The sequence below is a fragment of the Diorhabda sublineata genome, chromosome 2, assembly GCF_026230105.1.
Source record: "Diorhabda sublineata isolate icDioSubl1.1 chromosome 2, icDioSubl1.1, whole genome shotgun sequence".
Lineage (NCBI taxonomy): Eukaryota > Metazoa > Arthropoda > Insecta > Coleoptera > Chrysomelidae > Diorhabda > Diorhabda sublineata.
In genome coordinates, this window is record NC_079475.1 from 37,663,035 (window position 1) to 37,688,142 (window position 25,108).

A 25,108-nucleotide genomic window follows, 5' to 3' on the forward strand; every position below is an offset into this window, starting at 1 on the left:
AACATGAAGTTTGAAGCAAAGAAATTCTAAACTAACCTAACCTAATCCTACGCAACGTTTCAAAACAAGTATGAAGTTTGAAGCAAAGAAATTATAAACTAACCTAACCTAATCCCACGCAAAGTTACAAAGAAAACATAAAGGGAATCCTAAGTTTGAAGAAAGAGAATCCTAACCTACGCCACTTTACGAAAAAAGCTTGAAGCTTGATAAAATGGGATACTAACCTAATATAATTTAACCTAATAACAATCCTACATCATTTTTAATAATTTGTAAAAATTGTTAAAATTATTATATTCAGTTTTTTTAATTGTTCGTTATTGTATGTACTTTCCGAAAAAAACTCCAGGGCATCCAGGAATATATGGTTTTCGTGTTATTTATTGGCCAGAAAATGAATTATTTCCGAAATTACAATATACAAGTAATATAATGTACAATTATTAGATGTATCTTTTTTATTAGTAAGTCGCTCGAAATAATAATAGTAAAAATTTTGAATTTCTTCAATTTTCAAAGATCGCCCTGTTTTTTATCACGTGATTAGAAATATTATTAAGTCTTCCTTGATTAAATACTATTTTTGTATAGTGTGCCATGGAAAATTTAGCACGCTATACAAATGTCTCTTCTTCTTCTTTTTTTTTCGCTAAAAGAAGTATCTCTATCTTTGGAACCTACATCAACGTTTTTCTTTTAGAAAAAAAAATGAAAAAAAGCGCATGTACAATTGAATCGTCTCATCATCAATTTCTAAATTCTTGTAGTGGAGCTTTTTTATTATACAATTATGTCAGCAAAAGCACTTATATATCAATATATCGATACCAAACATTTCTGAAGGTCATTTAGAAGTCAATTGTCAGACGAATAACATCGGTGTTGCATGTGAACTTATAGCAACTTTCATGAGATTAAGATAAAAGAAATAGACATACCTACTTAGATATTTATTTGAAAAACAAAAAAGTCCATAAATTTTCTAATTAACTTCGAAAATATGAGTTGTTCATCTTATCAGAATTTCCATGTACAAGTAATAAAAATGTAATCATTTGTGCCTTATTATGAGAGTCTGTCGTTCAAAATAATAATAGCAAATCCCACGAACTTCAATATACAAGGTTCATCCCATTATTTATAAATTTAAAATTCTTATTACGTGTGTTATTCATAAGGATGTGAAAACATCTATTATGTATACAGGAACGGAATGGGTCGAAACGTCAATATTTTTACCTGTTTTAACAACTAATTTCCAAAAAAAAGACGATTTATCAACAAAATCATATAAGAAACTCTAAGAAACAATAAATTTATTAGTTAAAATACCCCAAACTATTCTTTCACAATATAAATCACGTCGTCTTTTTTACAATTCCGAATAAAAGTTTACGAGCCTGCATTTAAATGGTGGAAAGTTACATTCACCGTAATCAGTGTTTCTACGCTAAATTGAGTTAAAACTTTACTGAACATTCACAACAATCCTTGTTAGTGCTATTTTTTCAAAAATTGAGCTAATTATGGTAAAAGTTTAATAAAAAAATTGCAAAATCGAAAGCGATTAATAAAATAAGTAATGAACAAGTTCATCCTTGAATATACCTATTTCTATATTTAGAGTAATGCTGGTTGCCAGCCTTAGTTATATAAGGGGATTTCTAGATAAATATCAATATTTTACAAAGAAAATCATGAGGATAATATGTGAAGATTCAAACCGAAGTACTTTAATAAAATATCGCTATCTTCTAAAATACAGGATGTTTTGAACAAAATATGAAGCCCCATATATAAAGAACTGTTAATAGAAACGGACATTATGTAATGCTGGTTGCCTATAATTTGTTAATACAGAAGGTGTGCTTGAAATAAATTGAATTATTGTAATAAAAATAAATTAAAAACGTATTATCACTATTAATCAATCTTCTATAAAGTACTGCCACGTATCTCAACGTTTGTAAGCATTTACACGATTAAGAAGTTGTTGGTCTATTTTTTAGATTACTTTCTTCCCACATCGCTGACCTTGACCTTCACCATTTTTTTGTTTTTAAACAAATCAAATCTGGACGAACTTGATACGTTTAAAGTCACAATTATTGCAATAGAATTTTCGCGTAAATTATTTTCAGGTTTGTACGTGAAGCGACAGGTTTCAACGTCGACATGCGAATCGGAATTCACACAGGGAACGTATTGTGTGGCGTCCTGGGTCTACGGAAATGGCAGTTCGACGTCTGGAGCGACGACGTTACCTTGGCTAACCACATGGAATCGGGGGGAATCGCGGGGTGAGTATACATATACAAACATCAAGTAAAGTAGTTACTACAAAGATAATTTATGAATTTAAAGATAATATGAGCAACAAAACTGATAATATGATAGTTTAGAAACTTGGAAGCTTTTGAGAATGAAGATACGAAGGATAGTTGGGAAGTAGTGAACGTTTCTGTCGGTCGCGTTTTGATAACGACGAGGAAACGGATACAACGTCACTGTCTAATTTTAATTGTTTGGTGACTTAGAATCCTAGTTTCTGAATAACCCTCGTAGAAATACCAGACAAGTCATTGAAGTTCATCCTTCCGCTATTTCAGTATGAAAATTGAAATTTCGCAAATTCAAAATCGATGTACAATCAACTTATATAAGAAAAAATGAAAATAAATATAATTTCGTTTACATTCGAATCAGTTCGTTCAATTTGTCTTGTGCTGAACGTAATGACGTTTCGCAGAAAATTATTCATCTAAAGTTGATATAGTTTAAATATTGAACAACGTTGCCAGAATTTAAATAATTTCAAAATAATAGAATACGAAAAAAATGAGGTTATATTATTAAGTAAATGAAGTAAAATTTTCGTTATTCATATTCTGAAACGTGATATTTAAATATAAATTTCTTCTTTGTTATTTACTAAGTACACTATATTCAACAATTTTTATAATAAAATGAACCGACTATAAACTACTAAAATTAATGAAGATAATTAAAAAGATATTGAAATATTGATTAATGGCTGCACTCTTGGCGATCTGGGCCATACTGACATAGCGATTAAATCGAATAATCGATTCCTCGGACAGTGAATCGATATTTCATCCTTGAAAATCGACATTCGATTTCTTTTGATCAAAACCATAACATGATTTACGATTAGCTGAATATACGAGTACGGTGTTGCAAGTTGGAGGATTAATTATTCATAAGGCCTGTACCAACATACTACGACTATTTATTTAAAACTGACTGAACTGCGTTTACATAAAGCATTTATATACTTAAATAAAATTCTACGAAATTCTAGAAAAAAGAAACAAAAGAAAATAAGTAGATAGACTTTCCTAAAAATTATTTAGAAGAAAACGATGTATGCGGATAATTTATTACTTTGGGCTAACACAAAAGGAGAGCTGCAAAACGGAATACAGAATTGGAGTAATAAAACGAAACAATACGGAGTGCAGATAAACTTACAGAAGACAGATAATGAGAATATCAGACCAATCAGAAGAAATACGAAGATATATTGAAAAATTCTTAGCCTATTATATAACCAAACAAAATTTCAATGTCAAAATATTTTATTACTCAACATATTCTCCTCTTAATTGGATACAAAGGTCTCTAGACCTTTCAAAAAAATTGTTTCTTCTTGCTCTGCAAACCAGACCTCTACTGCTCGTTGGAAGAAAATTTACGACCTTTTAAACCTTCTTCTCAGTTGAGGGAAGAGATGATGGTCGGAAGGAGCGAAATCTGGTGAATAAGGAGGGTGTTCTAGTAATTCAAAACCTAAATCACGAAGTTTTTGCACGGCAACATGAGAGTTGTGTGCAGGGGCGTTGTCCGCGTCTTTTGTCGTTAATTTTTTTCCTTTAGAGTGGTCAGTAATATCTAATAGTAATCTCCAGTTATTGTTCTACCCTTATCCAAAAAATCAATCACGATTACTCCCTGGCAATCCCAAAAAAACTGAAGCAAGAACTTTTCCATCAGATTTTTGGACACGAAACTTCTTAGGTCTTGGACTAACCAGAATGTCGCCATTCCATCGACTGTTGCTTTATTTCTGGATCGTAGAACTGTACCCAAGTCTCATCCATAGTAACAATTCTATTCTAGTCAATACATCTTCGAAATTTTGCAAATACAAATACAGAAAAGAGAATAGGTAGATTCAGAAGGAAATGGAATACAGAAATAGCAAATAACCTGGAAAAGAGAGGACTAACCTGGACTAAAAGGAAGCAGATGATGGTTCTCTCACAATGAGAAAACCATAAACCAAATAATGCGAAAGTTATGAGGAATATGGAAGAACTCCTACTACGAATCACAGATCTGATTTTACAAGCAACCAGATATTACTTCTGCTTGAGTTTACAATACCAATTTAAATTGTTGGTATACCTAGTGTTTTATGAATTGATTTATGTCATAGTTCACGAATTCCCAGTTGCTTGACCTAACTTTCGAAGTCCCCTAACGAACGACAATATTTATCGAGATGAAATGTACGTTTGATTACAGATCATCATTCACAAGGTATAACTCGACAGCCAGTTAATTACCCTTACTCCAAAGGACATTTACATACACAGACACGGGAAACACTAAATATCTGAATTCGGAATATATATGAACAGATCGATACCAATTTACACCTCAACACTTGAATTTAATGAAGCAGCATTTAATTTCAATTCGATACAGACGATGTTGGATTAACTGCTTATAGTATTGGAATTACGTTCGAAGTTATTTAATTTTGATGCCAATAAAAAAATATTGTAATAAATCCAAAGAGATTTTCGTCGAAGTGAAAGTATCGATAGGAAAATCGAGAATAAATACCGTCTCAAATTCATTAAATAATCATACGAAAAGAAAGCTTTGATTTTGTATTACATGGTTTTAATCCAATTTTCAGCAAGCGCTTTGATACCTTGGTGAAATCATGCTTTGGACTTGGATGTAAAAAATTTCCACACTGCATTTTCAACATCTACAGGGTGCGGCAGCATAACTTCCTTTTTTAAAAAGTTCGCCATTTAGTCGGTAGATGTCGTAACGGAGTGCTAGTGGTCTCGTTCGAGAGGGGGGACTATAAAGTTTTGTCCCGGCACAGTTCAGTCGCCATCATGCGTTGGAACAGTGAGGAGCGTGCGTTTGCCGTTGAGGTTTACTTTTCGAGCGGATGTTCTGTGATCGCAACCCAGCGCGCCTTTCGGAATCGCTTTAATTTAGCCCCCTTGGCCCCTGTCCCGGACCGGAAATCAATTGTTACGTGGGTCACTACGTTCAGACAAACTGCAAGTGTGACAAGACGAAGAACTGGAGTCCCTCGGCCCATTAGATCACCGGAGAAGGTGGTTAGTTAGAACTTCAGTGTTGCGATCACCACGGCGTTCTGCGCGCAAACATGCGTCTGCCCTTGGACTTTCCGATCGTTCTGTGAGGAGAATATTTCATGATGATCTTCATTTTCATCCATACAAGATGGCAATTGTGCAGGAACTTTCTGAACGTGACTTCAATTCTCGGAGGAACGCGTGTGAGGTTTTTCTGGAAGTCGTTCCTGAGGACGCTATTGTTTTTTTTAGTGATGAAGCCCATTTTCATTTGTGTGGATCCGTAAACAAACAAAACATGCGCTACTGGGCTGATACCAATCCTCGACAATTGCATCAACGGCCTTTGCATTCACCTAAAGTCACAGTGTGGTGTGCAATTTACTCACGTGGAATTATTGGTCCCTGGTTCTTTGAGGAAAATGAAGTCACAGTGACAGTGAATTCGCACCGGTATGTAAACATGTTACAGGAATTTTTTTCCCCCGGGCTAGATGAGTTGGACTTAGGGGACACTTGGTTCCAACAAGACGGAGCAACGGCACACAATTCAAGAACATCGATGGCTGTTTTGAGGGAACACTTCCCAGAGCGCCTTATCTCAATTAGGGGCGATTTGGAGTGGCCAGCCCGCTCTCCCGATTTGACCCCTTGTGATTATTTCCTATGGGGTTTTTTGAAATCCCGTGTGTATGTGAACCGTCCAAGGACCCTACAAGATTTGAAGACGAACATCCAGGAAGAAATTGCCAACATAACGCCTGCTATGCTGGCAAGAGTCATGACAAACGCCAGAAATCGGTTTACTCAGTGTATGGAGAATGGGGGACGTCACCTAACTGATTTGATCTTCAAAACTCAGTAAAACAAAACTTTATGTATGTGCCTGTATTATAAAAAACGAATAAAAATTTTCTGATTCATACAATAAGTTTTATTAACTTTTGAAAAAGGAAGTTATGCTGCCGCACCTGTAGATGTGGTAATAGTTGAAACCACTAAGCTCCACGATCTTATTCCGCGTAACTTTTGCAGTATGTGGTTTAGCATTGTCAGAAGGTCCAAGAGAGTCGAATGCACGGCGAGTGCTGGTACTTGGCTCGTTTTATGCAGCTTCTCTTATAACTGCTGGAGGGTGAACTGAGCGGGAACGGTCAAATCTCACTATTAAAATGATTAATCAACGATGTACCGAGCCCATTCAATTTCACATATTTTCCTCGCTGCTTTAAATTTTTTTACCAGTGAATCGAAGCCCAAAATATAAGTAAAAATCTACATGGTTGTTAAACAATATCAAGTAGATATGATAAAAAAAAAACCGTAATTCAGCTCTTTTACCATAAAAAGATTCAATCAAATTTATGTGTTACCATTATTCTATACTATCACAGTCCCCTCGTTTTTTGGTTCTAGAAAATTTCCTCTCTTTAACCCCACAGGAAAAAATTCATCGGTGTTAAATCGGGCCAACTTCAGTCACCTTTCTTGGAGATCAATTTCTCAGGGAAAATTTCACAAATTCGTGGCATACTTTTTTTTATTATGGGTCTGATCAATCCGATCTCCAGTTTATTCAGTGTGTGTGTTTCTTAGCACACATTTTTTATTATTTATTACTACTAAAAGTAACCATGTCTGATGCATATCTTCGAGTTCAAAGTCTTTGAATAGCGAAAAAACTAACTCAATTATTAAAGGGCAAAGATTAAATAATTTAAGTGTGAACATTAGCTCTGTGACTGAGGTTAACGATAGTGGTACAGATTTGTGCAATGTACAAGCGTTTTATACTTTTATTTAACTAATTAACTGATATTAATATGTTTTTAATTACAGTAAGAGTAAGATTAAATATAGAAATTTATGTTTGCTTATTCTTAAAATCAAAAAAATCATATTGAATAAAAAATTAATATAGATAAAGAAGAAAAAGTTACGTAATGAATAAGTCTTGGTATTTAACCTTGGCCCGGTCCTGGCATTTTAGTATGGCCCAGTCTTGGCGACCAAGCTTGGTCCATCTTTATCACTCCAGAGTTTTACCAAGACTGGGCAAAGTCTGTCCCAAAGTTCTACATAGTTGGGCCAAGCCTGAGCCAAGCTTGTAAGCCATGCTTGGCCCAGAGTTCTACATGGTTGGGGCAAGCTTGTAAGCCATGCTTGGCCCAGAGTTCTACATAGTTGGGCCAAGCTTGTAAGCCAGGCTTGGCCCAGAGTTCCACATGGTTGGGCCAAGCTTGGCCCAGAGCTCTACATAGTTGGGCCAAGCCTGAGCCAAGCTTGTAAGCCAGGCTTGGCCCAGAGTTCTACATGATTGGGCCAAGCCTGGGCCAAGCTTGTAAGCCAGGCTTGGCCCAGAGTTCTACATGATTGGGCCAAGCCTGGGCCAAGCTTGTGCCCTTGGAACTTTCCTCTATGGGTGATGCCAATACCAAATGAAGATCCGAAATTTGTTCAGATCTATTTCATGGGCAATAGTGAACAACTCGATGCCAGTATAATTTCATTGAACAAGCAGAAGAGAGACCAATTGTATTGTCATTAGAATTATTTCAAATCAAATCACTCAGCCACAGCAACGAGCCGGGTCTGCTAGTAATAATAATAAAATTTTACACTAACATGACCAGTAGAACTTCATAAGTAGATCGGTTCGACAATTTTTTCAAATGTTTATAATATACTTAATCTACCGCCTAAGCAAAATGCGCGTAGCTCCCGGAATTTTGCGAAAATACCGAGACGTAACTTGACCTATTCTGTTCTCATAACCTCACAAAATTAAAACATTAAACTAACTTAACAGTTTGCGGATTCTTAATTCAATTCTAATTTAAATTTACTGTTAATTCACTGCATTAACTATAAGTACCATTTCAGTATATTTCAACTGGTAATTTACAGTGAAACTTGATTAAGTTAATTAAATGAGAAACCTCTATTATTGAGAGTTGCAATGAGGTCCCGTCTCTTTTACATTAAATTACCTCTGTAAATTTTTTTTGAACCTTGTTAAATGAGATCAGAATTCTAAGAATTTTTCGAAGTTTACCTCTATAGTTCTGTAGCTCAATTACCTCTATAATTGAGACAAATCAATCAGGTTTTAACACATTTTGACATGTTTGTTTACGTACATTTCGCGTCGTCTTTCGCGCATGTTTTGATTGCCAGTACTGTCTCAGCTTTTGACTTAAGAACAAGTGTACAAAACGTCCAAAAGTAAATATAAAAAGTTATTAGTATCTGAATAATTACAACTTTTATCAGATTATGATTGTGGAAAGTCACGCGATGAACTGTGTAGAATTATTAATAACAACGAGAAAATTCGATATCGGTGTTCAAAAATGCCTCTGTACTTGGATAAAGCAAGTACGGAATAATAACATTCCAATATAACATTCTAATGATTAAAGAGAAAGTTCAGGAATTTATATGTAAGCTTCATATTGATAATTTTTCTGGTAGCAATTGTTGGTTGGAGGGATTTAAGAAAAGAAACGATATCGCATTAAAAAATGTTTGTAGCGAGAGCAATTCCGTGGACAACAACGAATATAATGAGTGGATTAAAAACCTTCCATCTACAAGTGTTTACCGGATAAACCATTTACGTTCAAAAGTCAGCCTTACCATGGTGGTAAATTAAGTAAAGAGTCACTGTACTTTTTTTATGTGTTTAGATTAATGAGGTGCAGGGGGGAACCTTCAAAAGGTACTCGCTTGGACGGACCTTCTACCTGCCAGGAGAGTTAGTGGGATTCTTACCGCACTAAACCTTCCCTAACACCTCTAACCCTGCTCCTGGAACGGTGGTTTCCCGGCAGCACTCTTTGTAAATACTACTTCGCCGGGTTACTCTTCGTACGTGGTGCGGAGGTCCTTGATGATGGTCTCCGCGTACTCCGCTACCTTGTTCCATGCTGCTTGGCTCTTCAGCATGTGCTCCACTATATTTTCTGGACTGATGGTGTGGTTCAGGTACCTCTCTAGTTCCTCCAAAGAGTCGCTGTACTTGTAAGTGCGAATATGTCTGGTACTGAAAAACCGCCACTTCTTTTAAATGGAAAATCCAAGAGCCCAAGATGCTTCAAGGGTATTAAAACGTTGATATGAAGGGCCAAAAACGAAAAATCATTACTATCAACAACTTTAAGGTTTATTACAGTATAGGAAGTTGTTCAGTATGCTCTTAAATCTATTGAAGAGGATAAAAGCTCAGAGATAAACATCCTCCAGGCCATGAGATTTGCAAGGAAAGTTTGATTTTCTGTTAGCAAAACCACAATTAGTCGTTGGATTCAAAGTGACCAATGTATCTGAACCTGAGAGCTTACAAGAGGACCTGGAGATCTGTGCAACGTTTCCAGAATGGGATAGAATATTTACCACATGTAGGAATGATTTTAATGAGCAACAGGCGACTTTTAAGGATTTCGTTTCTATGAATGATAAGGGGTACACATTTGGAGCTCAATAATGATGACACAGTTACTATGTATTCTTCTTTCGACACAGAAGAAGACCGTGAAGAGACTCAAGTGAAAATTTCGAAGCGTGATGCAATGGAAGCTTCAGAAACTTCACACAAGTATTTCGAAATGTCAAATATTGATAATTCCAGCATTTTTGATCAAATTTATTCTTGCGAGAAACTAGCAATCAAGTACAAACAAACATAACCTATTAATTTCGACGCAATACATTATGTATGTACATTCATACCTTCATTTAATTCATAACACTAAAAATACGCATTTTTATTAACATTTTCCCCTCTACAAATGAAATAACGGCACATTTCGGCGTCTGTAAAAGAGACAAAACTATAATTTTAAACCTGCTTAATTGGAAAACTGGATTATTGGAAACCCTCAATAATTTGTACATATATCTTGGTCCCTTAGGATCCCAATTAACCAGGTATCACTGTAATTTGTTCTAATTTCGATTGCATAAACCAAACTACATTAATATTAAAAATCTTTCGTGTTTAAGCAATACATATTATAGTAAATAAGATTTTTTGATGACGTCTCAATTCTTTTTTCAGATAAACCTCTTTTTTTTCCTTTCCAGTATCCTCCTAAAATACCAAAACCGAATTTTCTGTCTTATGAGTTTTTCATTGTACGTAGTTCATTTTTTTTTGCTTTTCCGGTACTACTTTTTGAGCTATGGATTTTTTTCTCGGAGGTTTTGATTGTTACACTTTACGGCAAGTCTGGGCGGTAAATGCGGTTCATTCTATCGAATTCATGTATTGAGGATTCCCGCTTTTTAGTACTTCCAAAGTCGACATTAATAAGATGTAACCCGTCAGACTTGTACTCGAAAGGGTCCAGCAGAACCGATATCCATCGACGCAATATTGAGACTTTTATTTTTACCTCTAAATATGGAATTGCGGCACATTTCATTCAAAATTTGAGGCTTCTATGTCTACTAGAAGTGCCTTGAAGTTTTGATAATCGGTCTGACAAAATTTGACTAGTTATAATTCTTAAGCTACCGGCTCAAATTGAATGAAATTTGAAATATACCGTGTTTATACTACGCTTCGGATTTTCACTTATGAAAAGCAACATTACTCAAGTAATTATTATTATTACAGTTGTCTTTAAACAAGTTATGAACCAATTAGCGAAACATATTTTCTTCTAAAAAGTTATTTTCTAAAAATTTCGGACGTGTGCCAATTGAAACATGACGAAATTTGCGTTGGAATAATTTCAGTACCTTGTACGTAATAAAACGATACAATCAAGCTCCCACTCTAAACGACTGGATTAATTGCCAGTTAAATTTAATCAAGAGTTACCTTTGATACCTAAATTAACCTTGATGGTTGGAACGTCGACTATAATGCAAGGGAATTAGAGCATGTTTGGACGTCCTCACCATGTGTTTTCGATAGAATCACGTAAATGGGCTTCGGAACAGCCTATTTGATCTTGTTTTATTGACAGTCCATACGTTTTCATTTTAAAAATTGACACATTTATTGAAAGGGTGATATGAATGATCAAAGAAAATTGTTTGCAGCATACACAGTCCTTTATATTTCGTACACTTTGAATATCGATCTACGCAGATTATTGAGGATTTAAATCTATCACTGTCATTCTGATAAAAGCCGTAATGGATTCGAATCGTCAAAATTATACAAAAAGTAATCGAAAATACGGTTTTTATATTTTTATTTCAAGTAATGTGTCTCACAACCCCATGTACTGATAACATTGATATAATATTAACATTTTACAACGGATACTAAAGTCAGTTCTGGACTAGGAACGGTCAGAAAGTTTGTATGATAAAAAAACGTGTCACGTGTCGAATATGTGTGCATATGTTTTTTCAATTAATTCAATTGTCTGCGTACATATTCAAGCCCACCACACGCCACTCCACGCCACACCATATCACATGAGACGATTCAAAAGTCTCACATCTAACCTACACGTGTTAAGACGTGTGTTTGTGTTTGTATGCCAGTCAATGAAAGAGCTATTGGTTTATATTGATTCTTCTAAAAACTCTAGGTCACTAGATGAATTATTGACGTCACATGGCGTGGAGTGGCGTGGCGCTTTGCTAGTTAGTTTCTACCTTTAGTTAGTTGATGTAGTATTTTAAAAAACGACACGAATTTAGCTCAAACTCTCGTAAAGATGTGGGTGAACTTTCCTTGTTATGGTGTCGAACTGCCGGTTGAATTATTGCCTTGATTTTTTCCCAGGCGAATACGTAAACGACTAAAGCGCGAGTTTGGTTATTGTAGGTACAATCTGAGGTCAATGAAGTTCAAAATTAATATGTGTCATCCTTGGGTACAATTTTGTGAAAAAATTAAAGTTATTACACGCATGAAACAGAATAAAATCTTTGATAAACTATTAAAAATAACTAATATTGTTACAGACGTGTCCATATAACAAGAGCAACTCTAAATCAACTCGGAGACAAATTTCAAGTGGAACCAGGAGAAGGATCTAGTAGAGAAGGATATTTATCCGATCACAAAATAGAAACTTTCCTAATTATTCCACCAAAGGTTAGTAAAGGTCCAAATTCAAGGCAAAAATTCTAGAAATTAAACAGACAAATAAATAAATAAGTATTTCTACAAAACAAATCGCCGTTGCACTAAAAACAAACATCGTAGTCGCCGCGAATTCGAAAAAAATGTAAAATTCCATCATAACCGGACAGGATCGGCTTCGCGGCTTATACCGCGGACGAGTTCCTAATTATTCCACCAAAGGTTAGTAAAGGTCCAAATTCAAGGCAAAAATTCTAGAAATTAAACAGACAAATAAATAAATAAGTATTTCTACAAAACAAATCGCCGTTGCACTAAAAACAAACATCGTAGTCGTCGCGAATTCGAAAAAAATGTAAAATTCCATCATAACCGAACAGGATCGGCTTCGCGGCTTATACCGCGGACGAGTTCCTAATTATTCCACCAAAGGTTAGTAAAGGTCCAAATTCAAGGCAAAAATTCTAGAAATTAAACAGACAAATAAATAAATAAGTATTTCTACAAAACAAATCGCCGTTGCACTAAAAACAAACATCGTAGTCGCCGCGAATTCGAAAAAAATGTAAAATTCCATCATAACCGAACAGGATCGGCTTCGCGGCTTATACCGCGGACGAGTTCCTAATTATTCCACCAAAGGTTAGTAAAGGTCCAAATTCAAGGCAAAAATTCTAGAAATTAAACAGACAAATAAATAAATAAGTATTTCTACAAAACAAATCGCCGTTGCACTAAAAACAAACATCGTAGTCGCCGCGAATTCGAAAAAAATGTAAAAATCCATCATAACCGGACAGGATCGGCTTCGCGGCTTATACCGCGGACGAGTTCCTAATTATTCCACCAAAGGTTAGTAAAGGTCCAAATTCAAGGCAAAAATTCTAGAAATTAAACAGACAAATAAATAAATAAGTATTTCTGCAAAACAAATTGCCGTTGCACTAAAAACAAACATCGTAGTCGCCGTGAATTCGAAAAAAATGTAAAATTCCATCATAACCGAACAGGATCGGCTTCGCGGCTTATACCGCGGACGAGTTCCTAATTATTCCACCAAAGGTTAGTAAAGGTCCAAATTCAAGGCAAAAATTCTAGACATTAAGCAGACAAATAAATAAATAAGTATTTCTGCAAAACAAATTGCCGTTGCAATAAAAACAAACATCGTAGTCGCAGCGAATTCGAAAAAAATGTAAAATTCCATCATAACCGGACAGGATCGGCTTCGCGGCTTATACCGCGGACGAGTTCCTAATTATTCCACCAAAGGTTAGTAAAGGTCCAAATTCAAGGCAAAAATTCTAGAAATTAAACAGACAAATAAATAAATAAGTATTTCTACAAAACAAATCGCCGTTGCACTAAAAACAAACATCGTAGTCGCCGTGAATTCGAAAAAAATGTAAAATTCCATCATAACCGGACAGGATCGGCTTCGCGGCTTATACCGCGGACGAGTTTCTAATTATTCCACCAAAGGTTAGTAAAGGTCCAAATTCAAGGCAAAAATTCTAGAAATTAAACAGACAAATAAATAAATAAGTATTTCTGCAAAACAAATCGCCGTTGCACTAAAAACAAACATCGTAGTCGCCGCGAATTCGAAAAAAATGTAAAAATCCATCATAACCGGACAGGATCGGCTTCGCGGCTTATACCGCGGACGAGTTCCTAATTATTCCACCAAAGGTTAGTAAAGGTCCAAATTCAAGGCAAAAATTCTAGAAATTAAACAGACAAATAAATAAATAAGTATTTCTACAAAACAAATCGCCGTTGCACTAAAAACAAACATTGTAGTCGCCGCGAATTCGAAAAAAATGTAAAAATCCATCATAACCGGACAGGATCGGCTTCGCGGCTTATACCGCGGACGAGTTCCTAATTATTCCACCAAAGGTTAGTAAAGGTCCAAATTCAAGGCAAAAATTCTAGAAATTAAACAGACAAATAAATAAATAAGTATTTCTGCAAAACAAATTGCCGTTGCACTAAAAACAAACATCGTAGTCGCAGCGAATTCGAAAAAAATGTAAAAATCCATCATAACCGGACAGGATCGGCTTCGCGGCTTATACCGCGGACGAGTTCCTAATTATTCCACCAAAGGTTAGTAAAGGTCCAAATTCAAGGCAAAAATTCTAGAAATTAAACAGACAAATAAATAAATAAGTATTTCTGCAAAACAAATTGCCGTTGCAATAAAAACAAACATCGCAGTCGCCGCGAATTCGAAAAAAATGTAAAATTCCATCATAACCGGACAGGATCGGCTTCGCGGCTTATACCGCGGACGAGTTTCTAATTATTCCACCAAAGGTTAGTAAAGGTCCAAATTCAAGGCAAAAATTCTAGACATTAAGCAGACAAATAAATAAATAAGTGTTTCTGCAAAACAAATCGCCGCTGCACTAAAAACAAACATCGTAGTCGCCGCGAATTCAAAAAAAATGTAAAATTCCATCATAACCGGACAGGATCGGCTTCGCGGCTTATACCGCGGACGAGTTCCTAATTATTCCACCAAAGGTTAGTAAAGGTCCAAATTCAAGGCAAAAATTCTAGAAATTAAACAGACAAATAAATAAATAAGTATTTCTGCAAAACAAATTGCCGTTGCAATAAAAACAAACATCGCAGTCGCCGCGAATTCGAAAAAAATGTAAAATTCCATCATAACCGGACAGGATCGGCTTCGCGGCTTATACCGCGGACGAGTTTCTAATTATTCCACCAAAGGTTAGTAAAGGTCCAAATTCAAGGCAAAAATTCTAGACATTAAGCAGACAAATAAATAAATAAGTGTTTCTGCAAAACAAATCGCCGCTGCACTAAAAACAAACATCGTAGTCGCCGCGAATTCAAAAAAAATGTAAAATTCCATCATAACCGGACAGGATCGGCTTCGCGGCTTATACCGCGGACGAGTTCCTAATTATTCCACCAAAGGTTAGTAAAGGTCCAAATTCAAGGCAAAAATTCTAGAAATTAAACAGACAAATAAATAAATAAGTATTTCTGCAAAACAAATCGCCGTTGCACTAAAAACAAACATCGCAGTCGCCGCGAATTCAAAAAAAATGTAAAATTCCATCGTAACCGAACAGGATCGGCTTCGCGGCTTATACCGCGGACGAGTTCCTAATTATTCCACCAAAGGTTAGTAAAGGTCCAAATTCAAGGCAAAAATTCTAGAAATTAAACAGACAAATAAATAAATAAGTATTTCTACAAAACAAATCGCCGTTGCACTAAAAACAAACATCGTAGTCGCCGTGAATTCGAAAAAAATGTAAAATTCCATCATAACCGAACAGGATCGGCTTCGCGGCTTATACCGCGGACGAGTTCCTAATTATTCCACCAAAGGTTAGTAAAGGTCCAAATTCAAGGCAAAAATTCTAGAAATTAAACAGACAAATAAATAAATAAGTATTTCTGCAAAACAAATCGCCGTTGCACTAAAAACAAACATCGTAGTCGCCGCGAATTCAAAAAAAATGTAAAATTCCATCATAACCGGACAGGATCGGCTTCGCGGCTTATACCGCGGACGAGTTCCTAATTATTCCACCAAAGGTTAGTAAAGGTCCAAATTCAAGGCAAAAATTCTAGAAATTAAACAGACAAATAAATAAATAAGTATTTCTACAAAACAAATCGCCGTTGCACTAAAAACAAACATCGTAGTCGCCGTGAATTCGAAAAAAATGTAAAATTCCATCATAACCGAACAGGATCGGCTTCGCGGCTTATACCGCGGACGAGTTCCTAATTATTCCACCAAAGGTTAGTAAAGGTCCAAATTCAAGGCAAAAATTCTAGAAATTAAACAGACAAATAAATAAATAAGTATTTCTGCAAAACAAATCGCCGTTGCACTAAAAACAAACATCGCAGTCGCCGCGAATTCAAAAAAAATGTAAAATTCCATCATAACCGAACAGGATCGGCTTCGCGGCTTATACCGCGGACGAGTTCCTAATTATTCCACCAAAGGTTAGTAAAGGTCCAAATTCAAGGCAAAAATTCTAGAAATTAAACAGACAAATAAATAAATAAGTATTTCTACAAAACAAATCGCCGTTGCACTAAAAACAAACATCGTAGTCGCCGTGAATTCGAAAAAAATGTAAAATTCCATCATAACCGAACAGGATCGGCTTCGCGGCTTATACCGCGGACGAGTTCCTAATTATTCCACCAAAGGTTAGTAAAGGTCCAAATTCAAGGCAAAAATTCTAGAAATTAAACAGACAAATAAATAAATAAGTATTTCTACAAAACAAATCGCCGTTGCACTAAAAACAAACATCGTAGTCGCCGCGAATTCAAAAAAAATGTAAAATTCCATCATAACCGGACAGGATCGGCTTCGCGGCTTATACCGCGGACGAGTTCCTAATTATTCCACCAAAGGTTAGTAAAGGTCCAAATTCAAGGCAAAAATTCTAGAAATTAAACAGACAAATAAATAAATAAGTATTTCTGCAAAACAAATCGCCGTTGCACTAAAAACAAACATCGCAGTCGCCGCGAATTCGAAAAAAATGTAAAATTCCATCATAACCGGACAGGATCGGCTTCGCGGCTTATACCGCGGACGAGTTCTTAACAGTTTCAAATTTATTTCGTCACGTAGTACGATCAAATCTTCTCTACAATAATCGGGTTTATCTTAAAATTATTTTCTTTCTTTCGGATTATTTAAAACGAAGTTAACGAAACAGGAGAAAAGTTTATGTAATGATTGACAGATATGGGAAAGTTTCTCTTTATAATAGAGCTGAAAAATCGATTATTAAAGCAAAGCTAATTATTCGGTGTTTTTTTTTTGTTTAATCCAGATGGCCGATTCAGAAATTTCCAACGGGAATCTAAAACCAAGACTGTCTAACATATCGGAAAGGACCAATAGCATTTGCGAGGGTACCATGGGTTTGGGATTACCGCATACGAGGACGCGTCCATCCAGCAAGATGACTAAATACGTGGAATGCTGGGGAGCTGATAAACCGTTTGCCAACATCGCAGAATCTACGCTTGCCAAAAATATTGAATTAACGGTAGGTTTTTTTTTAATGGATCGTTGTTTCATGTCACCATACCATTTTATGATATCCCTACCAACGCAGGCTAAGTCAAATTAAGTCAGAATCAAATTTTTCTCAAAATTTTGTATCTTAATTTGAGGTCATATAATTCCTCGGGGATGCTGCTTGGTACAGAGGTAAACTGACTCCGGTCGTCTCATATTTTGAGCCTGTCTGAATAGGTCCTAACTAAATTTAAATTTTGAGATAGACAAATGCATGCGTTTGAACCAATTTTTCATTCCGATTTAGGTACCTCCAAAACATGTCATTTTTTCTGGCGGAGAAAAATGTTGATCTCGTAATTTATTGATAAGAAGAAATAATAGGGTGCCATACAAGGACTGTACGATTCGTCAATTCGATGTTTTGGCTGTTCAAAAACGTTTTTATTTGTGGGATCTGGCATTGTCCTGGTTGTTTAGAACACTTATGACAAACAATCGCTGGTGTATCATTCAGATTTTACCGTTCTAGGCTGCTCTAATGGAACGGTGGCCACATTCCGAAAAAGTGGACGACGATTTGTTTCAAAATGCTTCGTGCGCGGACGACTTTCGTTGGATCTGGCTAGTCTTTAACGACCCATATCGATTTTTGTTCAGTTCACGTCTTTTGAAGTACCGTAATTGATTTTTTTCTGCATTTCTTTGCACCAAATCGTCACGGTCACGGTATATTAAGCACAGCATCGATATTATCTGGTACAACAGCCGATTTTGGACGATTTTCGCGAAATTCATCTTGTAGCGAAGTGCGGCCACGATTGAATTCCGAAAACCAGCGAAACATGGTAGCTCGAGATGGTTCTTCGTCACCAAAGTCGGAGCGATTTGATTGGCACAATACTGATTAGCACTCGCATGACAACACGTTCGCTCAAGATGTCAAATTTGACATATTCTCAACAGTGTTGACATATCTTTAAACTCTGTCGTATATTTGCTTATGCATTGGAAGAGAAAGAAAATGTTTTGTCTCTTTGTGAAGTCCTAAAATTCTTATATAACATTAGACCATACAAAATACATTTTATTTTCTCAATCTGCCATTAATATAGAACCTACCCGGTATTTTATGAAACAAAGCTGATTGAATAAATAATTTATATTTTCACTGGGTCGAAAATTAAAAGAAAATGTTTATTTCGATAGCTTTCCCTTCGTCAGCTCCATTTAAATGAAAATTTTCATCAAATATTTTTATTTGCAGTCGACATCGTATCTTCAGGTTAGTCTGCTAAATGAAATTACAAAATATAAGGTTTAATACTAACATTACCCTTGCTGCGGGTTCTGCCCTTTTGCTGCGTTACGTTGTTTCGAAATTAAACAGACCAGTAAGTCGTATTTTTAAAAAATTAAATACCGCTCTAAGTCCTAATTATTTTACAAAAAAAAAAATAGAAAGGAAAACATAACCAGCCAATTATATTAATAAGATACATGTCCGTTTGGAAATAAAAATGATATGGAATTTACAGCGCTGCCAAGCTTAGTTTTATTTCTTCAAACTCGGGAAAATAATTTACTACAGCTGATACCGAGACTTATTTTAGTTTATTGAATGCTGAAGCTAAGAATCGTTAAAACATCGGTATACAAATGGTAAACAAATACCCTTTTAACAATTAATTAATTTATTTTCTGCTACTTACTGGTCTACATTGAGCATCGGTTTTACTGCGTTATTAACCAAAGCAAAGGGCTCTTTGATGTGCGTGTGTCTGTGTGTGTATTTTATTTGATTAAAATATTATTTTTCGTAGTAATTAATACCCAATTAATTAGCTGTACGTAATTTATATGTTTTTTCCTTTACAATTAAACATTGAATGTTGATGTTACTACTGTAATTACTTTTTTGAGTCCCCTGGTAACGTAAATATTGATTTTATTCGATGAAATACTCGCAATTACTATGGATGAACACTATCCATGAACTTTTCCATGTTTATCTCTCGATATACGGTATGTCTAAAAAGATATAGAAAACTAAGTTTTGACTAATATCGTATAAGAATGAATTGACATCTGATATCTATGTTTTACGATAACAACTCGTTTTCTGTAACGTTACTAATAAAAAAAAATTAAGAAAAGTGTTATTTTCGAAAATCCTCGCTTTCGTTTTAATACATTTATTTTTCAGACTTTAGCCATGATAGAATCCAATTTGCTTCCTAACCGGACAACATGCTTGGAATGCAAGTAAGTTAAAATGTATCGATTTCATGTTTTTTTAAATTATTTCGTACGTTTTTGTTGATAAATCTACTTTTGGGTCTTTTCTGATTAAAAATCAGTTTTTGAAATATTGAAATTTCGACTTATTTCGGTCCTTATCAAAATATAATCAGCCATTGACAATTTGCTTAATATTAAAATAAAAATATATACCAAATAACGACAATAACATATAATAAAGTCAAGATTTCTACCTATTTAATAAGCTAATTATCAATTAAAAGATACTTAAAATCAAGACGATTTATGAATAAAAAAGTATATCTATTCATCACTCAATAAATCGTGTGACTGACACACAGATGGCGCTGACATTGTCAAATCCATTTGACGTTTATGAAGTACCAACTTTCGTGACGTTTCGATTAGTCAGAAAAAAGTGACAACCATTAAAGTGAATCCTACTTTAAAACTACTGAAAAACAATACTGTACAAGCTCAGTATTGACTTCAAAAGTGTTATCCGGACTCTGCTTCATCGGAAAGAACCATTTGTTATTGGTTTGCTGAATTTAAACGTGGTCGTTGGACTTTCTGATCGTTCAATTGAGGTGGTTACTCCCGAAAACATCAAATAAGTCCACAAATTGGTTATATCTAATCTTAAATTGAAATTTCGTGAGATAGTTGAGGTCATAAAGATATCAGAAGGCAATATGTTTACAATTATGCATGAACATTTGACCTTGAGAACGTTTTTCTCAAAGTGGGCGCCGCGTTTACTCGCAGTCGATCAAAAACAACAACGTTGATGATTAGAAACAGTGTTTGGTCATATTTACACGTAATAAATCAAATTTTTGGCGTCGATATATGACAATGGATGAAACATGGATCCATCACTTCACTCTGGAATCAAAACGGTCATCATCTGAGTGGACTGCAGTCGGTGAGCCACGTCCAAAGGCACAACAATCAGCTGGGAAGGTTATGGCTTCGGTATTTTGGAATACACGTGGAATATTGTTCATCCACTATCTCCACAAGGGAAAGACAATCAATAGAGAATACTGCATAGAGTTGTTGGATAGTTTGATTGCAAAAACCGGGGTCATATGTAGAAGAAACTAAAACAATACACCGATTTACAAGTCGATGGCAACTATAGTTAAATTGATCGAATTACACTTCGAATTGTTTCCTTCTCGTCCACCGTATAGTCCATATCTGGCTCCCAGTGACTACTGACTATTCGCTGATCTCAGAAAAATGCTCACCGGTGAAAAATTCGGCAGAAATAAAAAAGCAATTGCTGAAACTAAAGCCTATTATGAAGCAAAAAGACAAATCCTTCTACAAGTTCGGCATCAAGAAGCGTTGGAATGATTGTATTGCTCTTGAAGGAGATTACATTGACGATTTTTTGACAAAAAAATGTATTTTTCTCAGTTAGTTCACCTAGAAGCGTTCAGGTAATAAAAAGTAAATGACACACTCGTATTTAGTTAGTTTTTCCGATCTTGGTTTGGTTTGAGATTTAATTTCAGTGTTTTGTTTTTATTAACAACTTAAGTTAAAATATGAGCAAATACAAAAAGATATTGAATACAAGTGTCGGGGATCCAAATCTGCAAAATCCGCACAATTCACAGAATGTTTATAAAAATAGAGTTTGCTGGATGTCGGGATCAGAAATCATAGAATTGTGTAGAATATTAACTGATTTTATGGAAAGAATACATCAAAGCAAAACAATATCTAGATAAGATAACCTCCCTGCTTAAGAATATCTCTGCAACAAAATAAATACAAAGGGAATGGCTTCTATCAAAGTTTGTCACAATTTCAAAGAAGCATAATGCCAAAAAAATTCTAAAAACGCCGTACTGTAAGCCTAGTGATTCATACACTAAAGGTCTTTCTCAAAATCATTCACCGTAAGTTTTAAAAAACCTTGAAGAAGACATAGCAGATACACAAAGGAGGTTTTATTTGCCTACAATGTCTTGATGTGGCGATTGTTTTGATGTGTCACTTAATAAATTAATTGAAGCCGAGAAACACAAAGGATTTACAAATAATAACGAAACTATTTCAAAATAACAAATGCGGTGACAATCAGCGACGAATCAGACAAAGAGTGTGTTGAAATCTTCACCGAAGCCCTTGAAAACGCCACTGTGCAATCTGCGCTATATAAACTTCTCGTTGAAAACCTGAAAGATCTACAATATCTCCAGAGCTAGTCAAGAATTTAGTCTTAACGTTAAGAAGACCAAAGACTAGAAAGAATGTTGACTGCTTCGTGAATTACTGCTTAGAAATAGGGATTCGAATCGAAAAACCCCTTGGAACGTTTATGAAGATGAAGAAGCTTCTCTGTAGCCGGAACCTGAGATTAGAGCTGAGTACACGGATGCTCAATTGCTATTTATTCCCGGTCCTCTTATATTGGTGTAAAACCTTGAACCTCTAGGTCAGGCTGGGCACTTCTGGGTCCATTTTCGTATCTAACTCAGAAAGACTAAATGCTAGTTGCAATTTGAAGAAATTATCCTCTGTCTGCAGGTAGTTATAATGTTTTTCAACAAGTTTACAAAACCATTTGAGTCCTACTGTTTAAACTACCACTACCATGCAAATACACCTTAATGACATATGCGTTATAGAATTTGACGAAAAATTTTCCTTAATATCGATAAGATGAAAGGAAGATGATCGTAATCTATTCGGTTTATGTGAAAATATCGAAGGATTATTTATTGAAATCCTCGACCACCAAGAGTCGGAAAGTGAATCCTTCAGGGTCATGTTTAACCAAGACATGAATGATTTATGAGATTCTCCGTTTTCCCTCATACTTTTCGCTTTATGAGCATACTAACCTTTTCAGATTTTCATACGAAAACGATCCTGAGAACCGATGGATTTAAAATAAGATGATTGCTTCTAATTCTTCTTGATTTATAAACAATCGTTTATATGTTTCATTTTTTTTCAATAAAACTAGCGTAGCTGGGGATGAAGATCCGCATTTTTCAGTTTTTCATTTCTTGAGAGGAGGGCTTTTAAATCTGGTTGTTTGCTAAATACTAACAACTAGATTTAAGCTGAGATAAATGTGCAGGGCTTTGCCTCAAAAAATGTTTTGGAGGAAATATAACTTCTCGTCTATATTTGGAAAATGTTGTGGTAAATTTCAGTAGATGCTGAACTCGACCAAGCAGCAGATAACATTTAAATCACATCACAATATTTTTATTTGAGTTTTCATCAAAAAAATGTGCAGGGCTTTGCCTCAAAAAATGTTTTGGAGGAAATATAACTTCTCGTCTATATTCGGAAAATGTTGTGGTAAATTTCAGTAGATGCTGAACTCGACCAAGCAGCAGATAACATTTAAATCACATCACAATATCTTTATTTGAGTTTTCATCAAAAAAATGTGCAGGGCTTTGCCTCAAAAAATGTTTTGGAGAAAATATAACTTCTCGTCTATATTCGGAAAATGTTGTGGTAAATTTCAGTAGATGCTGAACTCGACCAAGCAGCAGATAACATTTAAATCACATCACAATATCTTTATTTGAGTTTTCATCAAAAAAATGTGCAGGGCTTTGCCTCAAAAAATGTTTTGGAGGAAATATAACTTCTCGTCTATATTCGGAAAATGTTGTGGTAAATTTCAGTAGATGCTGAACTCGACCAAGCAGCAGATAACATTTAAATCACATCACAATATCTTTATATGAGTTTTCATGAAAAAAATGTGCTGGGCTTTGCTTCAAAAAATGTTTTGGAGGAAATATAACTTCTCGTCTATATTCGGAAAATGTTGTGGTAAATTTCAGTAGATGCTGAACTCGACCAAGCAGCAGATAACATTTAAATCACATCACAATATCTTTATTTGAGTTTTCATCAAAAAATGTGCAGGGCTTTGCCTCAAAAAATGTTTTGGAGGAAATATAACTTGTCGTCTATATTTGGAAAATGTTGTGGTAAATTTCAGTAGATGCTGAACTCGACCAAGCAGCAGATAACATTTAAATCACATCACAATATTTTTATTTGAGTTTTCATCAAAAAATGTGCAGGGCTTTGCCTCAAAAAATGTTTTGGAGGAAATATAACTTCTCGTCTATATTTGGAAAATGTTGTGGTAAATTTCAGTAGATGCTGAACTCGACCAAGCAGCAGATAACATTTAAATCACATCACAATATTTTTATTTGAGTTTTCATCAAAAAAATGTGCAGGGCTTTGCCTCAAAAAATGTTTTGGAGGAAATATAACTTCTCGTCTATATTCGGAAAATGTTGTGGTAAATTTCAGTAGATGCTGAACTCGACCAAGCAGCAGATAACATTTAAATCACATCACAATATCTTTATTTGAGTTTTCATCAAAAAATGTGCAGGGCTTTGCCTCAAAAAATGTTTTGGAGGAAATATAACTTGTCGTCTATATTTGGAAAATGTTGTGGTAAATTTCAGTAGATGCTGAACTCGACCAAGCAGCAGATAACATTTAAATCACATCACAATATTTTTATTTGAGTTTTCATCAAAAAATGTGCAGGGCTTTGCCTCAAAAAATGTTTTGGAGGAAATATAACTTCTCGTCTATATTTGGAAAATGTTGTGGTAAATTTCAGTAGATGCTGAACTCGACCAAGCAGCAGATAACATTTAAATCACATCACAATATCTTTATTTGAGTTTTCATCAAAAAAATGTGCAGGGCTTTGCCTCAAAAAATGTTTTGGAGGAAATATAACTTCTCGTCTATATTCGGAAAATGTTGTGGTAAATTTCAGTAGATGCTGAACTCGACCAAGCAGCAGATAACATTTAAATCACATCACAATATTTTTATATGAGTTTTCATGAAAAAAATGTGCTGGGCTTTGCTTCAAAAAATGTTTTGGAGGAAATATAACTTGTCGTCTATATTTGGAAAATGTTGTGAAAAATTTCAGTAGATGCTGAACTCAACCAAGCAGCAGATAACATAACAATAGAAGCATCCTCTTCTTCAGTCGTTAATGAAAAACATTCATCGGGGTAAAGGGCAATTATTCTGGCAACGAAACGACAAAACAATTTTTTTATTTCATCGAAGTCTTTAACAACATTACAAGCTGCTGTTACCTCATTAACTGTGCTGGCCTTAAATAATTCCGAAAGAAAATAGTCTAAGTCGGAACTACTACTGTTAAGTAAGGAAATTTCATATCCTGACTCAAAAGAGATAGATTTCACCGTTTTCTGCTTTTTTCGTGGTACCAGTTGCTTTCCATCGATCGTTTTTCCTTCTCTGCAGCTTGTTTTCATTTTTCAATAACTTCTTGCTACATCTTCTGTTGGTTTAGTAGGGATGTAAGCAAATCAGATTTTAATC

At 35.1% G+C, this 25,108-nt stretch overlaps 1 protein-coding gene across 4 annotated transcripts in view; it reads left to right on the forward strand.

The window, feature by feature from the left end:
* Nucleotides 1-25,108, forward strand: part of LOC130453442 (adenylate cyclase type 2-like) — a 124,941-nt gene that overhangs the window by 74,247 nt on the left and 25,586 nt on the right. For 3 of the 4 annotated variants that reach the window (XM_056793195.1, XM_056793196.1, XM_056793198.1), the window contains 5 exons: nt 2,145-2,303; nt 12,303-12,435; nt 17,274-17,492; nt 18,732-18,749; nt 19,671-19,729. In XM_056793195.1, coding sequence (XP_056649173.1) covers nt 2,145-2,303; nt 12,303-12,435; nt 17,274-17,492; nt 18,732-18,749; nt 19,671-19,729 — 588 coding nt within the window. The remainder of the gene's footprint in view (nt 1-2,144; nt 2,304-12,302; nt 12,436-17,273; nt 17,493-18,731; nt 18,750-19,670; nt 19,730-25,108) is intronic. The other variant, XM_056793197.1, reaches the window with a different exon arrangement.